Source organism: Tauraco erythrolophus, unplaced genomic scaffold (genome assembly GCF_009769465.1).
Source record: "Tauraco erythrolophus isolate bTauEry1 unplaced genomic scaffold, bTauEry1.pri scaffold_47_arrow_ctg1, whole genome shotgun sequence".
NCBI classification, from domain to species: domain Eukaryota; kingdom Metazoa; phylum Chordata; class Aves; order Musophagiformes; family Musophagidae; genus Tauraco; species Tauraco erythrolophus.
Genome location: NW_028238616.1, coordinates 89,294 through 108,238, shown reverse-complemented (window position 1 = coordinate 108,238; position 18,945 = coordinate 89,294). Strand labels below are relative to the sequence as shown.

At 57.7% G+C, this 18,945-nt stretch overlaps 1 protein-coding gene across 3 annotated transcripts in view; it reads left to right on the top strand.

Moving 5' to 3' along the window:
• LOC147525956 (class I histocompatibility antigen, F10 alpha chain-like) overlaps positions 1 to 9,107 on the top strand; it is a 40,367-nt gene extending 31,260 nt beyond the window's left edge. The window contains exons 1-7 of one of the 3 annotated variants that reach the window (XM_086630720.1): positions 5,772 to 5,843; positions 6,512 to 6,775; positions 7,254 to 7,529; positions 7,607 to 7,879; positions 7,961 to 8,062; positions 8,213 to 8,254; positions 8,549 to 9,107. In XM_086630720.1, the coding sequence (XP_086486846.1) occupies positions 5,780 to 5,843; positions 6,512 to 6,775; positions 7,254 to 7,529; positions 7,607 to 7,879; positions 7,961 to 8,062; positions 8,213 to 8,254; positions 8,549 to 8,580 (1,053 nt within the window). In that variant the 5' untranslated portion in view covers positions 5,772 to 5,779 and the 3' untranslated portion in view covers positions 8,581 to 9,107. Of the gene's footprint in view, positions 1 to 5,771; positions 5,844 to 6,511; positions 6,776 to 7,253; positions 7,530 to 7,606; positions 8,063 to 8,212; positions 8,255 to 8,548 lie in introns of those variants that run through there. The other 2 variants (XM_086630719.1, XM_086630722.1) reach the window with 2 other exon arrangements.
• Positions 9,108 to 18,945: the final 9,838 nt, after the last annotated feature.

Sequence of the window (18,945 nt, the reverse complement as noted above, 5' to 3'; positions counted from 1 at the left end):
CTCCGCCTGGTGACAGAGCTCAGAGAGGAGGTAAGCAGGCTGAGGGCCATCAGGGAGTGCGAGAGGGAGATTGACCAATGGACCAGTACCCTGTGCTCCCTCCCGCAGACCCAACAGGCACCACAGCTTCTCAGACTGAGGAGCCCCCACCCTCTCCCCACCTGGCCGGGAAGAGGAATCCAGGTGGGAATGAGCAATGGCAGCAGGTCCCTGCCCGGTGCAGCAAGCCTGCCCCCTCTGCTCCTGCAACTACCTCCCAGGTTCCATTACACAACAGATTTGAAGCTCTGCAAGTGGAACCGACCCCCAGGGAGGATGACGATACACACATGCTAGTATCCTTCCCTAGGACCACACGTATCATCAAGACAGCCTCAGTTAAGAAGGAAAGGCGGGTGATTGTTTTAGGAGACTCCCTTTTGAGGGGTGTGGAGGGCCAGATTTGTAGACCTGACCCTTTACACAGGGAGGTCTGCTCCCTTCCTGGGGCAACAATTAGGGACATGATAAAAAAACTCCCGTCTATAGTCAGGCCCACCGATTACTACCCTCTTCTTATTTTCCAAGTTGGTAGGGATGACATTAGGAAAAGAAACATCCGGACTATTAAGAAAGATCTCAGGGTTTTGGGAAGAATGTTGAAGGGATCGGGGGCCCAAGTAATATTCTCTTCTGTCATACCGGCTCTGGGACATGACACGGGATGGAAAACAAAGATCGAGGATTTAAATAATTGGCTACAAAAGTGGTGTGAGGAAAACAACCTAGGCTTCTTTAACCACGGGCTGACCTTAATGCCAGATCTTCTATCTAGGGATGGGTCGGGTTTGTCTCCACGGGGGAAAAGGCTGCTTGCTACAGAACTAGCTGGGATCATCAACAGGGCTTTAAACTAGATGTGAAGGGGGTGGGGGGTATTGTCAGACTTAGAGGATTAACAGCCGAGGACGGCCCTCCATTGTCTGATGAAAGGAGTGTAGGCAGGTGCCTTCGGCCTGCTGCCTCAGTGATAGTAGGGGGTGATATGTGTAGTCAGGAGCAACACACTAGTTGCCCAGAGGTTAAAGAGAATCCCAAAAATAACAGCTCAGGTAATAAAACTTCCCCCCCTAGGGGTGCAGTGGGGTCGAAAGCCCAACTTACGTGCTTCTATACGAACGCACGCAGTATGGGCAATAAACAAGAGGAACTGGAAGCTCTTGTTATCCGGGGAAACTATGATATAGTTGCCATCACTGAAACATGGTGGGATGACTCTCATAACTGGAGTGCTACCACGGATGGCTACAAGCTCTTCAGGAGGGATAGGAGAGGTAGAAGGGGTGGTGGGGTTGCCCTGTATGTAAGGGAAGGTCTAAACTGTTTAGAGTTCAATGTTGGGGATGACCTAGTAGAATGTCTGTGGGTGAAAATTAAAGGGGGGCCTATGAAGGCGGATATTGTAGTGGGAATCTGCTACAGGCCACCCTGTCAGGACAGTGAAACTGATGAACTATTCTTTACACAACTGGGGGAAGTCTCGCGCTCACCAGCCCTTGTCCTTATGTGTGACTTTAACCTACCTGATGTCTGTTGGAAGTATGACATGGCAGTCAGGAAACAGTCTAGGCGGTTTCTGCAGAGTGTGGAGGACAACTTCCTATCACAACTGGTCAGTGAACCGACTAGAGAAGGTGCTCCCCTAGACCTGCTGTTTGTGAACAGAGAAGGTCTCGTGGGAGATGTGAAGGTTGGAGGACGCCTGGGGCATAGTGACCACGAGATAATAGAATTCTCAATTCTAGGGGAAGTTGGGAGGGGGAACACTAAAACGGCCAAGCTGGACTTTGGGAGAGCTGACTTTGGGCTGTTTAGAAGTCTGGTTAACAAAGTCCAATGGGAGACAGCTCTCAAGGGTAAGGGGGCGCAGGAGGGATGGTTACTCCTCAAAAAGGAAATTCTGGAGGCACAGGAGCGAGCTGTCCCTGTGTGCCGGAAGTCGAGCCGCCGGGGTAGAAAACCAGCTTGGATGACAAAGGAGATTTGGGAACATCTCAAAAGAAAAAGGGATGTCTACAAGTCTTGGAAGAATGGGCAGGCATCCAGGAATCAATACAGGGAGGAAGTTAGGACATGTAGGGAGATAATCAGGGAGGCAAAAGCCCAACTGGAACTTAGACTAGCCAGCTCCGTAAGGGACAACAAAAAGCCCTTCTATAAATACATTAATAACAAAAGGAGGGCTAAAGATCACCTCCAGCCCCTACTGGACTCAGGGGGTACGTTAGTCACTAGGGATGAGGACAAGGCTGAGGTCCTTAATGCCTTCTTTGCCTCAGTCTTTAATAATAAGGTCAGTAGTTCCCAGGTGAGCTGGCCTTCGGTGTCTGAGTGCGGGGAGGGAGAGCAAATCCAAGCTCCTGTGATCCAAGAGGAACGGGTCAAGGATCTGCTCCTTCGGCTGGATGCCCACAAGTCTATGGGGCCTGATGGTATCCACCCGAGAGTCCTGAGAGAGCTGTCAGATGTCATTGCCAAACCCCTGTCCATTATCTTTGGGCAGTCTTGGCTCACTGGGGAAGTTCTGGTTGGGAAACTGGTAACTGCTGGCCTGGACAGGCACACCCTCCTTTGGGTTAAAAACTGGCTGGATGGCCGGGCCCAAAGAGTGGTGGTAAATGGGGCTAAATCCGGCTGGAGGCCGGTCACCAGTGGGGTTCCCCAGGGCTCAGTGCTGGGTCCAGTTCTGTTTAACATCTTTATCAATGACCTGGATGAGGGGATTGAATGTACCCTCAGTAAGTTTGCGGACGACACCAAGCTGGGAGGCTGTGTCGATCTGCTCGAGGGTAGGGAGGCCCTTCAGAGGGATTTGAACAGACTGGATCGTTGGGCTGAGGCCAATGGCATGAGCTTTAATAAGGCCAAGTGCAGAGTCCTTCACTTGGGGTATAAAAACCCCAAGCATCGCTACAGGCTCGGGGAGGAGTGGCTGGAGAGCTGCCTGGCGGAGAAGGACCTGGGGGTGTTGGTTGACTACCAGCTTGATATGAGCCAGCAGTGTGCCCAGGTGGCCAAGAAGGCCAATGGGATACTGGCGTGTATCAAGAATAGTGTGACCAGCAGGAACAGGGAAGTGATCCTGCCCCTGTACTCGGCACTGGTGAGGCCGCACCTGGAATATTGTGCCCAGTTTTGGGCCCCTCGCTTTAAGAGAGATATTGAGCTCCTGGAGCGGGGCCAGAGAAGGGCGACTAAACTGGTCAAGGGGCTGGAAAATAAAACTTATGAGGAGCGGCTGAGGGAGTTGGGGCTGTTTAGCCTGGAGAAGAGGAGGCTGAGGGGAGACCTGATTACGGCCTACAAATACTTGAGAAAAGATGGTGGGGAGGTGGGGGAAGGGCTCTTTACATTAGTGACGGGTGATAGGACAAGAGGAAATGGGTATGAGCTTAGTCAGGGGAGGTTCAGGTTGGATGTTAGGAAGTATTTCTTCTCTGAAAGGGTTGTCAGCCACTGGAATAGGCTGCCCAGGGAGGTGGTTGAGTCCCCATCCCTGGATGTGTTTAAGAATAGGGTGGATGATCTACTGGAGGATATGGTTTAATGGGGATTAGGGATGGTTGGACTCGATGATCTCTAAGGTCTTTTCCAACCTAGAAATCTATGAATCTATGAATCTTACACAAGGGTTGTGCAACTTACAGATCTATGGCTTGAGCTGAGCTGACTCAAAAGTGGTTCAGCAGCGAGATTAGAGATTAAGGGCGTACAGGCCCCCAGGCCCCTCTTGTCTAACACCTTGCAACTGGCAGTAAAGCAAAAGAAGAAGAGAAAAAAAAACCCCCAAAACGTTAGGTGGCTTTTGCAAGAAGTGAGAACTATATCCATACCATTCTGCTTTCTCTAGGGCTGCGGTTATACAAGAACGAACAGAATGGTTAAAGGTTACATATATGTAATAAGTAATATATTAGAATTTGCCAATCAAATAGAAACCACCATCTCTCAGGAACTAGCTAAGATATATATTAGTTATTGTTTAAATATTAAATACTAACTGTCACACTAACTGTTGTATGGATGATTGCTGTAAAATGTTAGAAGTTGCAAAGTGCTGGTCCCTGCTGTAAAATACGAGCTGCCCAGGAGGAGGCTGGTGAGAAAAGCAAAGACAGATCAGACGGACTCCGGCAAGGCTGGGACTCACGTCTCACACCTCTGCAGGGAGGAAGGGATGCACAGAAACTGGCCCGTGTAGGGAAGATAAGGGCTAATAAAAACTGACATTTGTCTTCAGATAGTGACAGGTAACGCGATCAGATGCCCACTCAAGGACAAACCAGGCTGGAACCAGTTTGGCTCTGCAAGCTCAGCCAAATCAGGGATTTTAGGGAAGAGGTGAAAAGTGCACAGTGAGGAAGACCTCCGGCCTTCACCCCAAAGACCCCTGCCCACGACCACCAGGAGGCGTGTCGAGGAGGAGCCTGAGGCGGATCCTGAGGCGGGGACTATGGAAATGATTTCCTGGGAGAGACTGACCTTTTGGGGGGGGGGCTATGAGTGTGTTTGTATAAATACAAGAAAACTGCCACGGCGGGGGGGCGTTTTGGTGGAGCGGAGACTCCCGGCGCACCCAGCGCTGTTTGCTGCTTGCCCTAAATAAATTTTAACTATTAATTTTACAGTTATTGGCTGTTGAGAATCATTTTCTCGCCAAACTATTGAAATTAACCTATAACAATGGGCAAGGCTGCTGGTGCGCGCCCGGCACCGGAGCCCCCCGACTGCCAGCAGAGACCGTTGCTGGATCCAGGGGTGGCGAGATCGTTCCTCTTCTCTCTCCTTTTCATGGAATCACGGAACAGTTTGGGTTGGAAGGGACCTCACAGACCATCCAATTCCAACCCCCTGCCATGGGCAGGGACACCCCCCACTACACCAGGTTGCCCAAAGCCCCATCCAGCCTGGCCTGGCACACTGCCAGGGATGGGGCAGCCACAGCTTCTCTGGGCACCCTGTGCCAGCGCCTCAGCACCCTCAGAGGGAAGAATTTCTCCCTCAGATCCCACGGAAATCTCCCCTCTCCCAGTTCAAAGCCATCGCCCCGTGTCCCGTCACCCCACGCCCGTGCCCAAAGCCCCTCTCCAGCTTTCCTGCAGCCCCGTCGGGCACTGGGAGGCGCTGGAAGGGCTCCCCGGAGCCTTCTCCTCTCCAGGCTGAACAGCCCAGCTCGACGCCGGGGCCCGGGGGTGCCCCCGGCCCGGGGCACACGGGCACAGCCGTGACGTGCGGAACCAGACTCCCCGACTGGGAAAGCTGCCCAGTGGGTACGCTCATGGCGCGCAGACACACGGGGGTCGCCCCCCCACAAACGCGCACCCGCCGTGGCAGCTCTCCCGTACGTACGCAGCAAAAGCGTTACGTCATCCCAAACCGCCTCTCCGTGTTCATCGCCTTCCCCAAAAGGGCCGGTCTTTTCCGGGAAATCACGCCCACACTCCCCGCCTCAGGCCCCTCCTCGAGGCGCCCGCGCAGCCCCCCCGCCGCTCCGGGCCGGGGTCTTCGGGGATGGCGGCCCCGCCCCGCCCCGCCCCCCGCGCTGCCGCCGGCGCTTTCGCTTTCGCTCCTGCCGACCTGCGGCGCTGCGATCTGCCCGGCGCCCGGTGACGTCCGACGCGCCCCGAGCGGCCATTGGCGGGAGCGCAGCGGCGCAGCCAATGGCGGGCAGGGGGCGGGGCTACACCCGGGCCGGGCGCGGGTCGGTGGTTTCGGGGCCGGAGCGCGGCGGAGCGGCGCGATGGGGCCGGAGCTGGTGCCGGTGCTGGGGCTGGTGCTGGGGGCGCTCGGCGGGGCGGCGAGCGGTGAGTGGCGGCGGCGGGAGCCGGGAGTCCCCCGGGCACCGGGACCCCCTGAACGGCCCTTTATGGGCACCGGGACCCCCTGAACGGCCCTTTATGGGCACCGGGACCGCCCCCCCTTGACCCTCCTCCGTCCCGGGGCACCGGGACCCCCCTGGACTCCCGTTCCCTGAGCACCGGGCATCGCCCCGGGCACAGGGACCCCCGCGGACCCCCACTTTCTGAACACCCTGGTCCTGCTTTCCGGGTACCAGCGTCCCACCTCCGTGCCCTCCCCCGGTCCCCTTTGCCAGGACTCTGCTGGACTCCCCTTTTGCAGGAATTGAGACCCCTCAGCCTCAGACCCCCCTTCTCGGTCCCTGAGACCCTCCTCCGGCTCCACTTTCCTTGACACCAGGAGCCCCCTGGGCCCCCTTTCCAGGCATCCTGGTTGCCCCAGACCTCCCTTTCCTTGGCACCGGGGCCAAGGACCCCTCCCCCAGACACGCCGTGCTCCCCAACATCCCTGCACCACTCACGGCCCCCCTGAACCTCCCCCCCACCCCCCGATCTGCTCCCCTGAGACCCCACCCAGCCTCACTGTCCATCCCTGCACCCGGGCACCCTCAGCCCTGCCTCGCCCCCCAACCCCGCTGCCCCCCATCTCTCACCACCCCCGTGTCCCCCCGCAGAGCCCCACTCCCTGAGATACTTCCACGTTGCGGTGTCGAACCCCAGCCCAGGGGTGCCCGAGTACATGATAATGGGGTACGTGGACGGGAACCTCATCGTGCGCTACGACAGCGAGATGGGAAGGATGGTGCCCACGACGGACTGGATGGCAGCCAGCCTGGATCAGCAGTACTGGGACACTCAGACTGGGATAGGAAGGAGCAATCAGCACATTTTCCGTGAGAGGCTGCTCACACTGGAGGACCACTACAGCGAGAGCGGCAGTGAGTGGGGGCTGGGCTGGGGCTCCGTGGGGCTGGGACAGGACTCCGTGGGACGGGAGCGTTCCCCCTCCTCCAAGATCCTGCCCTGCCCCACGCTACTGCCGAGCTCGTGCCGGCCCTTCCCTGCCCGGTGTCGCTGTCAGAGGGATCCCAGCCCCACCTGTCCCCCAGCCTGAGGGAATCCCAGTCACCCTGTCCCAGCCCCACAGTGCTGGGGATCCCCTGTCCCAGAGCCAGGGGGGCTTCTGGCCCCCCCAGCCCAGCCATGCCCTGGGTGCAGGGGTCTGCATCACGGCCTTCCATGACTCCCTGAGTGCCCTGGGCCCCGGGCAGGATGGGGGGGCCGCAGATGTGGCAGTGCCTGGTCACCGCCTGCACGCAGGGGTGGGCTGAGTGTGCTGCCGGGGGGTCCGCACCCCCCTGAAGGCTCACGGCAGCAGCAGCAGCCCCCAGCCTCATTTCCCTGCTCGTGTTTTAGGGGCTCAAACGCTGCAGCGCATGTCCGGCTGTGATCTCCTGGGGGACAACAGCACCAGGGAGTTTTCTCGGATCGCCTACGACGGGAAGGACTTCCTCGCCTTCGACATGGACACGATGACGTTCACCGCGCTGGACACAGCAGCCATGGCTGCCAAGAGGAAGTGGGAGGAGAACAGGGCTGAAGCTGAGCAGTGTAAGCACTACCTGGAGAACACCTGCATCGAGTGGCTGAGGAAATTCGTGAGCTACGGACGGGCCGTGCTGGAGAGGAAAGGTGAGGGCGAGACAGGGATCCCGGGCACCGGGCGGCGCGGCTGCGTGTGCCGGCCCTGACTGCCACCCCCTCCCCAGAGCCCCCCACGGTGCGAGTGTCGGGGAAGGAGGCCGACGGGATCCTGACCTTGTCCTGCCGCGCTTACGGCTTCTACCCGCGGCGCATCGCCGTCAGCTGGCTGAAGGACGGCGAGGTCAGGGACCAGGAGACCGAGCGGGGCAGCGTGGCGCCCAACAGCGACGGCACCTTCTACACCTGGGCCTCCATCGAGGCCCGTCCGGAGGAGAGGAGCAAGTACCGGTGCCGCGTGGAGCACGCCAGCCTGCCCGAGCCCGGCCTCTACGCGTGGGGTGAGCCCGGTGGCCCTGGGCACGTGGGGCGGGGGGCGGGGGCGGTGCCCCTTCCCCTCCTCACGCTGCTGCTCTCCCCAGAGCCCGAGTCCATCCCGCTCGCCGTCGTGCTGGCGCTGGCTGCGGCCATCCTGGCTGTCGTGGCCAGCATCGCTGGATTCATCTTGTGGAAGCGCCGGTCGGGTAAAGCCGCGGGGCCGGCGAGGCAGAGGGTGCGGGAGGAAGGCAGGGCCGGGGGCCGGGAGGGGCTGCGGGCATGAGCTGCTGCGCCCTGGGCAGCCCCGAGCCTGGCGGTGAGGCACGGGGGATGCCGATGCCTCTTTCTCTCCGCAGGGAAGAAGATGATGATGATGAAGGGCTACAACGCTGCGCCACGTGAGTACCGGGGCAGGTCGGCTCCAGGCGCTGCCCAGCGCCGGCACGGTCTGGTGGCACTGGTTTCTGACAGCTGCTGGCATCTCCTGACCCCCCACCCTCCCTGACGCCCCTCCTTAAGTCCCGGTGGGGGGATGCCTGGAAGAGGCCGTGTCTGCCCTGCGGTGCTCGCGGTGCCACCCTCCTGTGCCAGTGGCTGCAGCGTGGCCGTGGCTCCCGGGCCGGCTCCTGGCACGCGCACCGTGCCCGCAGCGAGCCCGGGGCCGGCAGCTCACGGCTGTTTCTCTCTCGCAGGCACGGACGGGGCTCCGGCAGCGCAGCCGTAGGTTCGCCGTGGGACCAGGGGGGACAAACGGGGTGTCCCCAGCTCTGTGCTCCCTGTGGGACCCGCAGCCGGAGCAGCACCGGGCTGTGGGATGGGGCACTGGGGCCCCAGAGGTGGGCACAGGGACGTGGCCCCAGGTGACACTGTCTGTGGAATCCTACACGTGGTTGCAGTTTGGGTTTGACCTTGATGCTTTAAGCCTGTGTTCTTGGCCGAGTTGGGAAACATGGATAGAGAGGAAAAATGCGGATAAAAAGGCAAAGGGAGTGTGAGCCGCTGGCATGGGGCGTGTGAGCCGCTGGCATGGGGCGTGTGAGCCGCTGGCATGGGGCGTGTGAGCAGCTTCATTCAGCTTAGCAGACAGAAAATAACGGTGTTTTAGGCACAGCTAATAGTGAAGCTAAAACAGGCGCGTGCACTGCTGGCTGTAACCCAGCATAACCAAGCGAAGGGCGCTGGGCACATCGTGGCTGGCAAAACGATCTCTGAAAGCTGTTTGTAAATTGTAATAAAGTCTGTGGGATCCCATCGCGGGGCCCGTGCGTTAACCCGCCGCAAATGGCGCCCAACAGGGACCTGATGTTCCAGTCGACTGACGGGCCGGAGTCGCGGGAGGAGAGCGAACGGCGGCGGAGCCTGGCTGGGCGAATGTGCCAGCGGGGCACAGGAGCTGGGGAGTCTGGAATGAATTTACCAGTGGGATACAGGAGCTGGGGAGTCTGGAATGAATTTACCAGTGGGATACAAGAACTGGGGAGTCTGGAATGAATTTACCAGTGGGATACAAGAGCTGGGGAGTCTGGAATGAATTTACCAGTGGGATACAGGAGCTGGGGAGTCTGGAATGAATTTACCAGTGGGATACAAGAACTGGGGAGTCTGGAATGAATTTACCAGTGGGATACAGGAGCTGGGGAGTCTGGAATGAATTTACCAGTGGGATACAGGAGCTGGGGAGTCTGGAATGAATTTACCAGTGGGATACAAGAGCTGGGGAGTCTGGAATGAATTTACCAGTGGGATACAAGAACTGGGGAGTCTGGAATGAATTTACCAGTGGGATACAGGAGCTGGGGAGTCTGGAATGAATTTACCAGTGGGATACAAGAGCTGGGGAGTCTGGACCAGTGACACCTGCAGGATGCAGGTGAGCAGCCAGGGACAATGGGGTCTTCCATATCGGGAGACGCAAAGAAATAGGAACGGAAAGAGAAAAAGCGACAATTCCCTCAACAGGAGGAGGTGAGCGACTGGGAACGATGGGGGGCACGGCTTCAACGGAACATCAGTCCGTATTTAAGGTGTTGGCAAAGGTGCTGGAGAAACGGCACGGCGCTGGCAGCAGCACTGACTGGGTACAACTGGTTTGGGCAGTGCCGGAGCGACGCGGGGCTGGAGGGACGGGGACTCGCCGCGTGCCCCGCCGTGGTAGGCATTTGGTAGCACCGGCCAACCAAAATGTTTCGGACACAGAAAATCATGGCTGCACAACCTCTTTTAACCGTAACCATTAACGAGAAGGTTTTTCTGGCCTGGTTGACACAGGGGCTGAGGTGTCCATAGTGAAAAATCCGACTGGCCGCCCTCTTGGCCTCTGATATGGGTCATGCGGGTCGGAGCTGATGAGGTGGCAGAGAGAGGCCCAAGAGCCATCAAAGGGACTTGAGGGCACTGGGGCGACTGGTCGGAGGGCCGGGAGCGCAGGTGGTGTTCTCCTCAGCCCCTTTGGTGGCAGGAGAGGACACAGACGGGGACAGGGAACACACCTGGGTAACAGGTGGCTCAGAGGCTGGTGCCACCCACAGAAATTTGGGTTCTTGGACCATGGGGGGGCTCTCACAGAGCCGGGTCTGGTGGCAAATGGCGGATTCCAGCCGTCTCAGAGGGGGAAAGGAGTCTGGCTCATGAGCTGGCAGGGCTCATCCAGAGGGCTTTAAACTGGGATTGACGGGGCAGGGGGACATAACTGGGCTCAGTAAACTGGGAATAAGGCCTCCCACCCCCCAGGGTGACATCGGTGGCTCAGCTGGCTCTGAGATGCCTGTGCACCAACGCACGCAGCGTGGGCAGCAAACGGGAGAAGTTGGAAATGTGTGTTCCATCAGGGGTTATGGTCTGGCAGCAGTTACTGAGACTTGGTGGGACAGCTCGCATGGCTGGAATGTGGTCATGGATGGCTGTGTCCGCTTCAGGAAGGACAGGCCAGCAAGGCGAGGTGGTGGAGTCGCTCTTTACGCGAGGGAGCAACTGGGGTGCACTGAGTTCTGTCCAGGGGCGGATCAGGAGCACGTTGGGAGCTTGTGGGTGCGAATCAAAGGACAATCTGGCATGTGTGATGCTGTTATTGGTGTCTATCGCAGACCACCGGGTCAGGATGAGGAGGTCGATGAGGCCTTCTACAGGCAGCTGACAGCGGTCTCGCAAATGCAGGCCCTGGTTGTCATGGGGGACTTCAGCTATCCTGATCTCTGCTGGAAGGCCCCCTCAGCCAGCCACCCACAGCCCAGGAGGTTCCTTCAGTGCGTTGATGGTAACTTCCTGATGCAAATGGTGGATGAGCCTACTGGGAGAGGAGCACTGCTGGATCTTGTTCTCACTAATAAGGAGGGTCTGGTTGAAGTGCTGAAGGTCAAGGGTAGCCTTGGTTGTAGTGACCATGAAATGGTGGGGTTCAGGATCTCATGTGGCAGGAAGAGAATATCTAGCAGAACTAGAACCCTGGACTTCAGCAGGGCCAACTTTGATCTTTTCAAACAATTGCTAGGAGAAATCCCATGGGACAGAGTACTGGAAGGTAAAGGGGCCCAAGATAGTTGGTTGGCCTTCAAGGACCTCTTCTTCTGAGCTCAAGACCGGTGCATCCCAACAGGTAGGAAGTCAAGAAAGGGCACCAAGAGACCTGCATGGTTAAATGGGGAACTGTTGGGCAAACTCAAGTGGAGAAAGAGAGTGTACAGATGATGGAAGGAGGGGCAGGCCACTTGGGAGGAATATAGGTCTGCTGTCAGAGGATGTAGGGAGGCAACTAGGAAAGCTAAGACCTCCTTGGAATTAAACCTTGCAAGAAAGGTCAAGGACAACAGAAAGGGCTTCTTCAAATACATTGCAGATCAGACTAACACTAGAGACAATGTAGGCCCACTGGGGAATGAGGGGGGTGCCCTGGTGACAGAGGATGAGAAGAAGGCAGAGTTACTGAATGCCTTCTTTGCCTCAGTCTATACTGCTGGAGGCTATCCTGATGAGCCCTGGAACCCTGAGGCTCCTGAGGAAGTCGGGATAGAGGAGGAGTCTACCCTGGTTGATGAGGACTTGGTTAGGGACCAGTTAAGCAACCTGGCCATCCATAAGTCCATGGGTCCTGATGGGATGCGCCCGCGGGTGCTGAGGGAGCTGGCGGATGTCATTGCCAGGCCACTCGCCATCATCTTTGCTAAATCGTGGGGAACGGGAGAGGTGCCTGAGGACTGGAGGAAAGCAAATGTCACTGCGGTCTTCAAAAAGGGCAAGAAGGAAGAGCCAGGTAACTATAGACCGGTCAGCCTCACCTCCATCCCTGGACAGATAATGGAACAACTTATCCTTGGTGCTGTCTCTAGGCATATCAAGGATAAGAGGGTCATTAGGGGCAGTCAACATGGCTTCACTAAGGGGAAGTCGTGCTTGACAAACCTGATGGCCTTTGATGAGGACATCACCCAGTGGGTGGATGATGGTAGAGCAGTGGATGTGGTCTATCTTGACTTCAGTAAAGCATTTGACACAGTCTCCCACGGCATCCTCACTGCTAAACTGGGAAGTGTGGTCTGTATGATCGGGTAGTGAGGTGGATTGTGAACTGGCTGAAGGATAGAAGCCAGAGAGTAGTGGTCAATGGGACAGAGTCCAGTTGGAGGCCTGTATCCAGTGGAGTCCCTCAAGAATCGGTACTGGGACCAGTATTGTTCAACATATTCATCGATGACTTGGATGAGGGAATAGAGTGCACGGTCAGCAAGTTTGCTGATGGCACTGAACTGGGAGGAGTGGCTGATGCACCTGAGGGCTGTGCTGCCATTCAGAGAGACCTGGGCAGGCTGGAGAGTTGGGCGGGGAGAAGTTTAATGCAATACAACAAGGGCGAGTGTAGAGTCTTGCATCTGGGTAAGAACAACCCCAGGTACCAGTACGAGTTGGGGACTGAACTGCTGGGGAGCAGCACAGGGGAAAGGGCCCTGGGGGTGCTGGTGGACAGCAGGATGGCCATGAGCCAGCAATGTGCCCTGGTGGCCAAGAAGGCCAATGGCATCCTGGGGTGTACTAGAAGGGGTGTGGTGAGCAGGTCGAGAGAGGTTCTCCTCCCCCTCTACTCTGCCCCGTTGAGGCCGCATCTGGAATATTGTGTCCAGTTCTGGGCCCCTCAGCTCAAGAAGGACGAGGAACTGCTGGAGAGAGTCCAGCGCAGGGCCACGACGATGATGAAGGGAGTGGAGCATCTCCCTTCTGAGGAAAGGCTGAGGGAGATGGGTCTCTTTAGCTTGGAGAAGAGGAGACTGAGGGGGGACCTCATTCATGTTTAGAAATATGGAAAGGGTGACAATATGTAAATGGATATCCGTTTACACTGATATGTAAATGGATCTAAGCTGGAACATAGGAGGTTCTGCTTAAACATGAGGAAGAACTTCTTCCCAGTAAGGGGAACAGAACACTGGAACAGGCTGCCCAGAGAGGCTGTGGAGTCTCCTTCTCTGGAGATGTTCCAAACCCGCCTGGACGCGTTCTGGTGTGATCTGCGCCGGCAGGGGGGTTGGACTAGATGATGCTTGAGGTCCCTTCCACTCCCTGACATTCTGTGATTCTGTGATCCTGTGATGGCGGTGAGCCCAGAGGCCACACAGACGGGCACGGAGAAGAAAGTCTCCTGCCCTGAGGCTGTTATGCTGAGTTTGCAGGATGGGCCGTGGAAACGGCCCCTGTAAGTAGCTGTGAAAAGCTTCCCCAGCTCCAAAACCAGTTTGACCAGTCTCTGGCCCAGTCGGAGCCTCCATCCCCTCAGTCCAGGGCTGAGCCATCAGCGCCTCTGCCAGTGCCCTATTGAAGACAGGGACAAAGGAGCCCGAGCGGAGGCTGGACCTACCCTGAACACTGGGGAGGCGGCAGCTGCCCCACGGCGTCCCGGGCGGGCTGTAACCCGCGCTGGGCTGCTGCTGCCCAGGTTTGTCATGGCACGGCTGCAGCGGAGAGAGGGCTGAGAGCGGAGAGAAACGGCCCCACGGACCGCGGGCAGTGTGGTGGGGCGGGAGGAGATGCCGGACCGAGGATCGCCCTGAGCCCACGGTGAGGGGCAGCGGCCCCCACAGCCATGGCAGACTGTGGGGCACAGCCCCACCGCAGCCCGGGGAGAGCCCATGCTGGAGCGGGGATGCTGAGCCTGAGGGGGGCGCAGGGAATGGTTTCCGTGGGAAGGACCCCACGCTGCTGGAGACTGACGGTGAAGCAGGGATGCAGCTGAAGTCCATGGAGGACCCCACGCCGGAGCGGGTGGCAGCTCCCTCAGAAGCCGTGACTGTGGTAAAATCCCGCTCCAGAGCAATCCGATGGGTCAGGATTGCATCCTGCAGGAAGGACTCATGTTGGAGAAGTCTGCGGACTGTCCTGTGAGGAGCAGATCCATTGGATCAGGAGAAGAGACTGAGAGAGAGGAGAGTGGTGGCTCAGCTGCCAGCTGGGAACCACGACAGTCCTTTTCGGTGCCCACCGTGGGGGATAACAACGGATCCGAGCAGAGCGTGTCAGAACAAATCCGTTATCCGCGTTTATTGTGTTAGTGAAATACTCACTGGCCATGACGCTGGTCTGGGTGCTCACCTGGCTGTGCCATGTGAGTGTTTACGTGCCCCACGTGTTCGCCGCGGGGCTGTTCATCGCCGCTGGGAGAGGGGTGCGGGCTCTCGTGCCGCGGTTCCGTGTGACATCGACTTACGACGCGATAACGGTGCTGGCCACAAGGATAAGCCGGTCCGTCTACGTGGTGTTGGCATCGTGCCCGTATCCCGGGTGCCACCTCTCCCAGTTTATTAGTAATCGTGCCCAATGGATGGGGAAAACAGGCAGGATACTTCACACCCCCCTTTCTCCTTCAGGCTGATTCCAACAGCCCGTGAGGATTTGGAATATTCTGGGAGTGTTCCAGCCAGCGCGCTCTTACTGCTGTGTGTCCCGAAGGTGTTTCGGGTCTTGTTTGGGGTTGAACAACCGTTAAAAACATCACACCGAGACCCGCCCCGAGGCTGGAGAGTGATGAGCGGCGGGTGAGCGGGACACGTGGGCAAATGCCTGAGACAGTTGGCACCTCCCGTGTTTTGGAACTTCACCTCTGGACAAGTGCAGAATCCTGAAAACTAACAGAACGTTTGGAAAAAGTGTGCTGCCACCCTGGCAATGCCTGGGAGACCCAGATCAGCGCAGAGTGCTGGGGCCTGGCCCGTGCCTGCCGAGCGGCCATGTCTGACTCTGCTCGGCACCCTCCAGGGGGAGAGGAGGTCCCTGGGTCTGGTGGCAGAACGACAGACACTGCAGCTGAGCTGGAGAACCCACCTGTGCCCCTGTCAGTGGCCCCTGTACCGAAGAAGTGCCCAAAGAAATCAGCTCACTCAGTGAGGGATGAAGATGAGCCAGGAGAACAGGAGGAGGAGGAGGCAGAGCCCACACGTGAGACGGTGACCATCCGATGCCTGTATCTTGGTGAGCTGCGAGATGTGCGAGAGGAGTTCAGCCGCCATCCAAACGAGAACAAGTGGCCCACCATGGGAAGAGGCATCCAGTAGCTGAGGGAGTGAGCCGTGCTGGGGGTGACTTACAACCATCTGATAACGAGCAGTTACCCACAGACCCAGGTGAAGTCCTGTGCAACCAGCCCACGTGGCGGAAATTGCACCAGCGTCGTATGCCAACGCGTTGGCAGTAACGTGCCGGGGAGAAGGTGAGGAACCAACGGTGCAGGACGTGGCTGGTCAACTCTGGCAATACGAAGGAAGTTGTTCTTCCTCCATACGGGCTGGAGAGGGGCCCTCAGGCACCCCCTCACCTGTCTGCCCCCTCTTCCTCGGTCGCCTGCTGGGTCAGCAGCCTCAACGCCTCCCACCATTGCCCGTTCCTCCACTGTGGCCACAACATCGGGGGGCAACGGCTCTACTGGCCGGCACGGTGGGGATGGTGCCGGCACTGCAGGATGCGCCAGGAGCTGATGAAGTGTGAGCAGGGCCAGCCCGCTGGGCCGTGAGGCAGTGCGAGAGGGGCCGGTTCCAGCATGGAGCTACCACGACCCCCCTCAACCCTCCCCAGAACAGGTGGTCATCACCGGCACCTGCTGCTCACAGGTTCGGTGGGGGAAGGATGGGGGGACACACACCTCAAATTCAGCCCCTTGGCCCCCCCCTCTTCCCGTGCAGAGGACGGGCAAGTGCGCAACCTGCGGCGGGACGTGCTCGCTTGGCCCCACCAGCCCATCGACATCGTGGTTGCCGACCACAGCACCATCACCTTCCTCGCTGCTACTTCACCCTCCCATCGCAAAAATCCCCTAAATTCACAAAAAAAAAGCCACCCCCTCACGTGAGCCGTGATCTCCTGCAGAGCTGGAGGACGTCTTTCTGCAGGCATGAACCTCGGGGCGCACTGCCCACCCGTGCCCATCCCCCTGCCGCTGGCCTTCAAGGTAAAGGGAGGCTCCTGAGGGGGTCCTTGCCCTTCTTTAGAGCCCACACTTCCATTTTTAGTGCCTAAACCCTCTTTTTTAGGGCTCAAAACCTCAGTTCAGATCCCAAACCCCTATTTTTAGGTCCCAAAGCCTCGTTTTTCCTTTCCAGAGTCTTCAATTTGGCTTCCAAAGCCTCATTTTAGGTTCCAAAGCGGTACTTTTAGGATCCAGACAGTCGTTTCTAGGGTTCAAGCCACATCTTGAGTGTCCAAACTCCCATTTTTAGGGTCCAAGGCCCTCTTTTAGGTCCCAAAGACTCAGTTTTGGGTCCCAAAGCCTTAGTTTTTAGAGTCCAAAGCTTTCGTTCTAGGGTCGAAAGCCTCCTTTTTAGGGTCTAAGGCCTCACTTTTAGCTGCTTTTTTAGAGTCCAGTGAATTAATTTTCAGGTTTTAATCCCGCTTTTAGGGTAGAAAGCCTCATTTTTAGGTTCTAAACCTTCACAGGTAGGATCAATAGCTTTGATCTGTTGAAAGTTCAAAGCTTGCTTTATAAGGTCCGAATACTCATTTTTAAGTTCCAAAGCCTCGTTTTAATTTTCCAAATACTCGTTTTAGGGACTCAACGCTTATTTTAGTTAACAAGTCCTCGTTTTTAGGGTCTAAAGCTTCATTTGGATGCTCCAAAGCTATATTTATAAATGCCAGAGCCTCATTTTGAGGCTTTCTGACCTAAGAAGGAGGATTTGGAACCTGAAAATAAAACTGGGAGCCCTAAAAAAGGCTCTCGATACTAAAAGACTGGCTTGGACCCTAAAAATGAGGATTTTGGCCCTATGTTGTGATTTAGCCCAGCTGGTAGCTGAGCTACCACGCCGTGGCTCGCTCACTCCTCCCCCTCAGCGGGGTGGGGAGGAGAAAATTGGGAGAAAAGGGCAAAAGTGGTGGGTTGGGATAAGGACAGTTTAATAGGACAGTACAGGAAAAACGAGAAGGGACAGTGACTGCGATCACACTGCTACAAGCGCAGCACAAAACGGGCGCTACAGGCGCTCACCACGCGGAACCCGGAACTCAGCCCGCTCCACTGGATCCACGGCTTCGGGCTCCGTCTGTCACACCAGCCCGTCAGGGCAGGGCAGATGCTGTGCGGTGTCGGGATGGTGCATGCGGCATCCGGAGCTCGCGGCCGGTGCGTCTGGCACCATCCGTGTCCGTGGGTCACGGTGTCAGTCCCGGGGAAGCTGCTGGACACCAGGTGCCAAAGCTGGAGCTGGACTCCATCGTCGCTGCGCTCTGCTGGGTTCCATCAAAGTCCATCCTCCCTTAATGTGGGGATTCTTACAGTGATCCCAGGGATACAGCACGCAGCCACAGCGGCGATGATGACTATGGGGACTTCATCCCCTTCTACAGCACGTGGGAGTTCTGACCGGGCAGGGCCGGGTCGGTTGGCAGAACCTCTGGTGTTGACCAGCCAGGTGGCCTTTGCTACACGAGTGTCCCAGTGTTTGAAGGTTCCACCACCCATTGCTCTTGGCGTTGCCTCCAGCAGCCCGTTGCACCGCTCAGCTTTCCCAGGGGCCGGTGCGTGACGGGGGATGTGATACACCCACTCGGCGCCATGTTCTTGGGCCCGAGTGTCCATGAGGTTGTTGTGGGATGAGTCCCGTTGTCTGACTCGATTCTTTCTGGGGTGCCATGCTGCCGCAGGACTTGTCTCTCGAGGCCCAGGATCATGTTCCAGCAGTGGCGTGGGGCACAGGGTATGTTTCCAGCCATCCGGTGGTCGCTTCCACCATCGTGAGCACATGGCGCTTGCCTCGGCGAGTTCGTGGCAGCATGATGTGATCGCTCTGCCTCCCCATACTTATGTTTTAACCAACGTCCTCCACGCCAGGAAGGTTTTAGCCGCTTGGCCTGTTTGATGGCAGCATGTCTCACACTCATGGACAACCTGTGCCACAGTGTCCATGGTTCCATCATGAGCCCATCTGTGTGCGGCATCTCTTCCGTGACGGCCCGAAGTGCCCCGGGCCCAACGAGCTGACAATTTTTCACCCCTTTGTTGCCAGTCCAGATCCACCTGAGCAACTTCAGTCCTGGCAGCCTGACCCACCTCTTGGTTATTCTGATGTTCTTCAGCGGCCCGACTCTGGCTACGTGAGCATCCACGTGACGTACCGTCACAACCAGCTTTCCTACCCGGGCACCAGTGTCGTGGCACAACGGGGCAGCCCAGATGGGTTTGCCTCTGCGCTGCCAGTTGCTCCGCTTCCACTGCCGTAGCCCCCCCCGCAGGGCATTGCCCACCCTCCGTGAGTCAGTGTGGAGATACAGCACTGGCCCCTTTTCCCGCTCGGCGATCTCTAGGGCCAGTTGGACGCTTCCACCTCTGCCAACTGACCCCATCCACCTTCTCCTTCAGCAGCTTCTGCCACTCGTCACTGCCAACGCCCGGCCCCTCTTGCCCCAGCCGGGGCCGTTCCGATGGTAAATTCCACTCCTGCCTCTCCCTGAAGCACCACGCCGGGCTCAGGTGGGGACTGGTGCTTCCATCGTTGTGTCCATCTCGCGTTGTTAACGGTGCTGCCCGTCCCAGACGAGCCGTGCCATTCCTTCCTGTGCCCGGTTCCTCCCTCGGTGCTACGTCCGAATCCCACCCCAGGGATGACCTTCCCGCAGACAT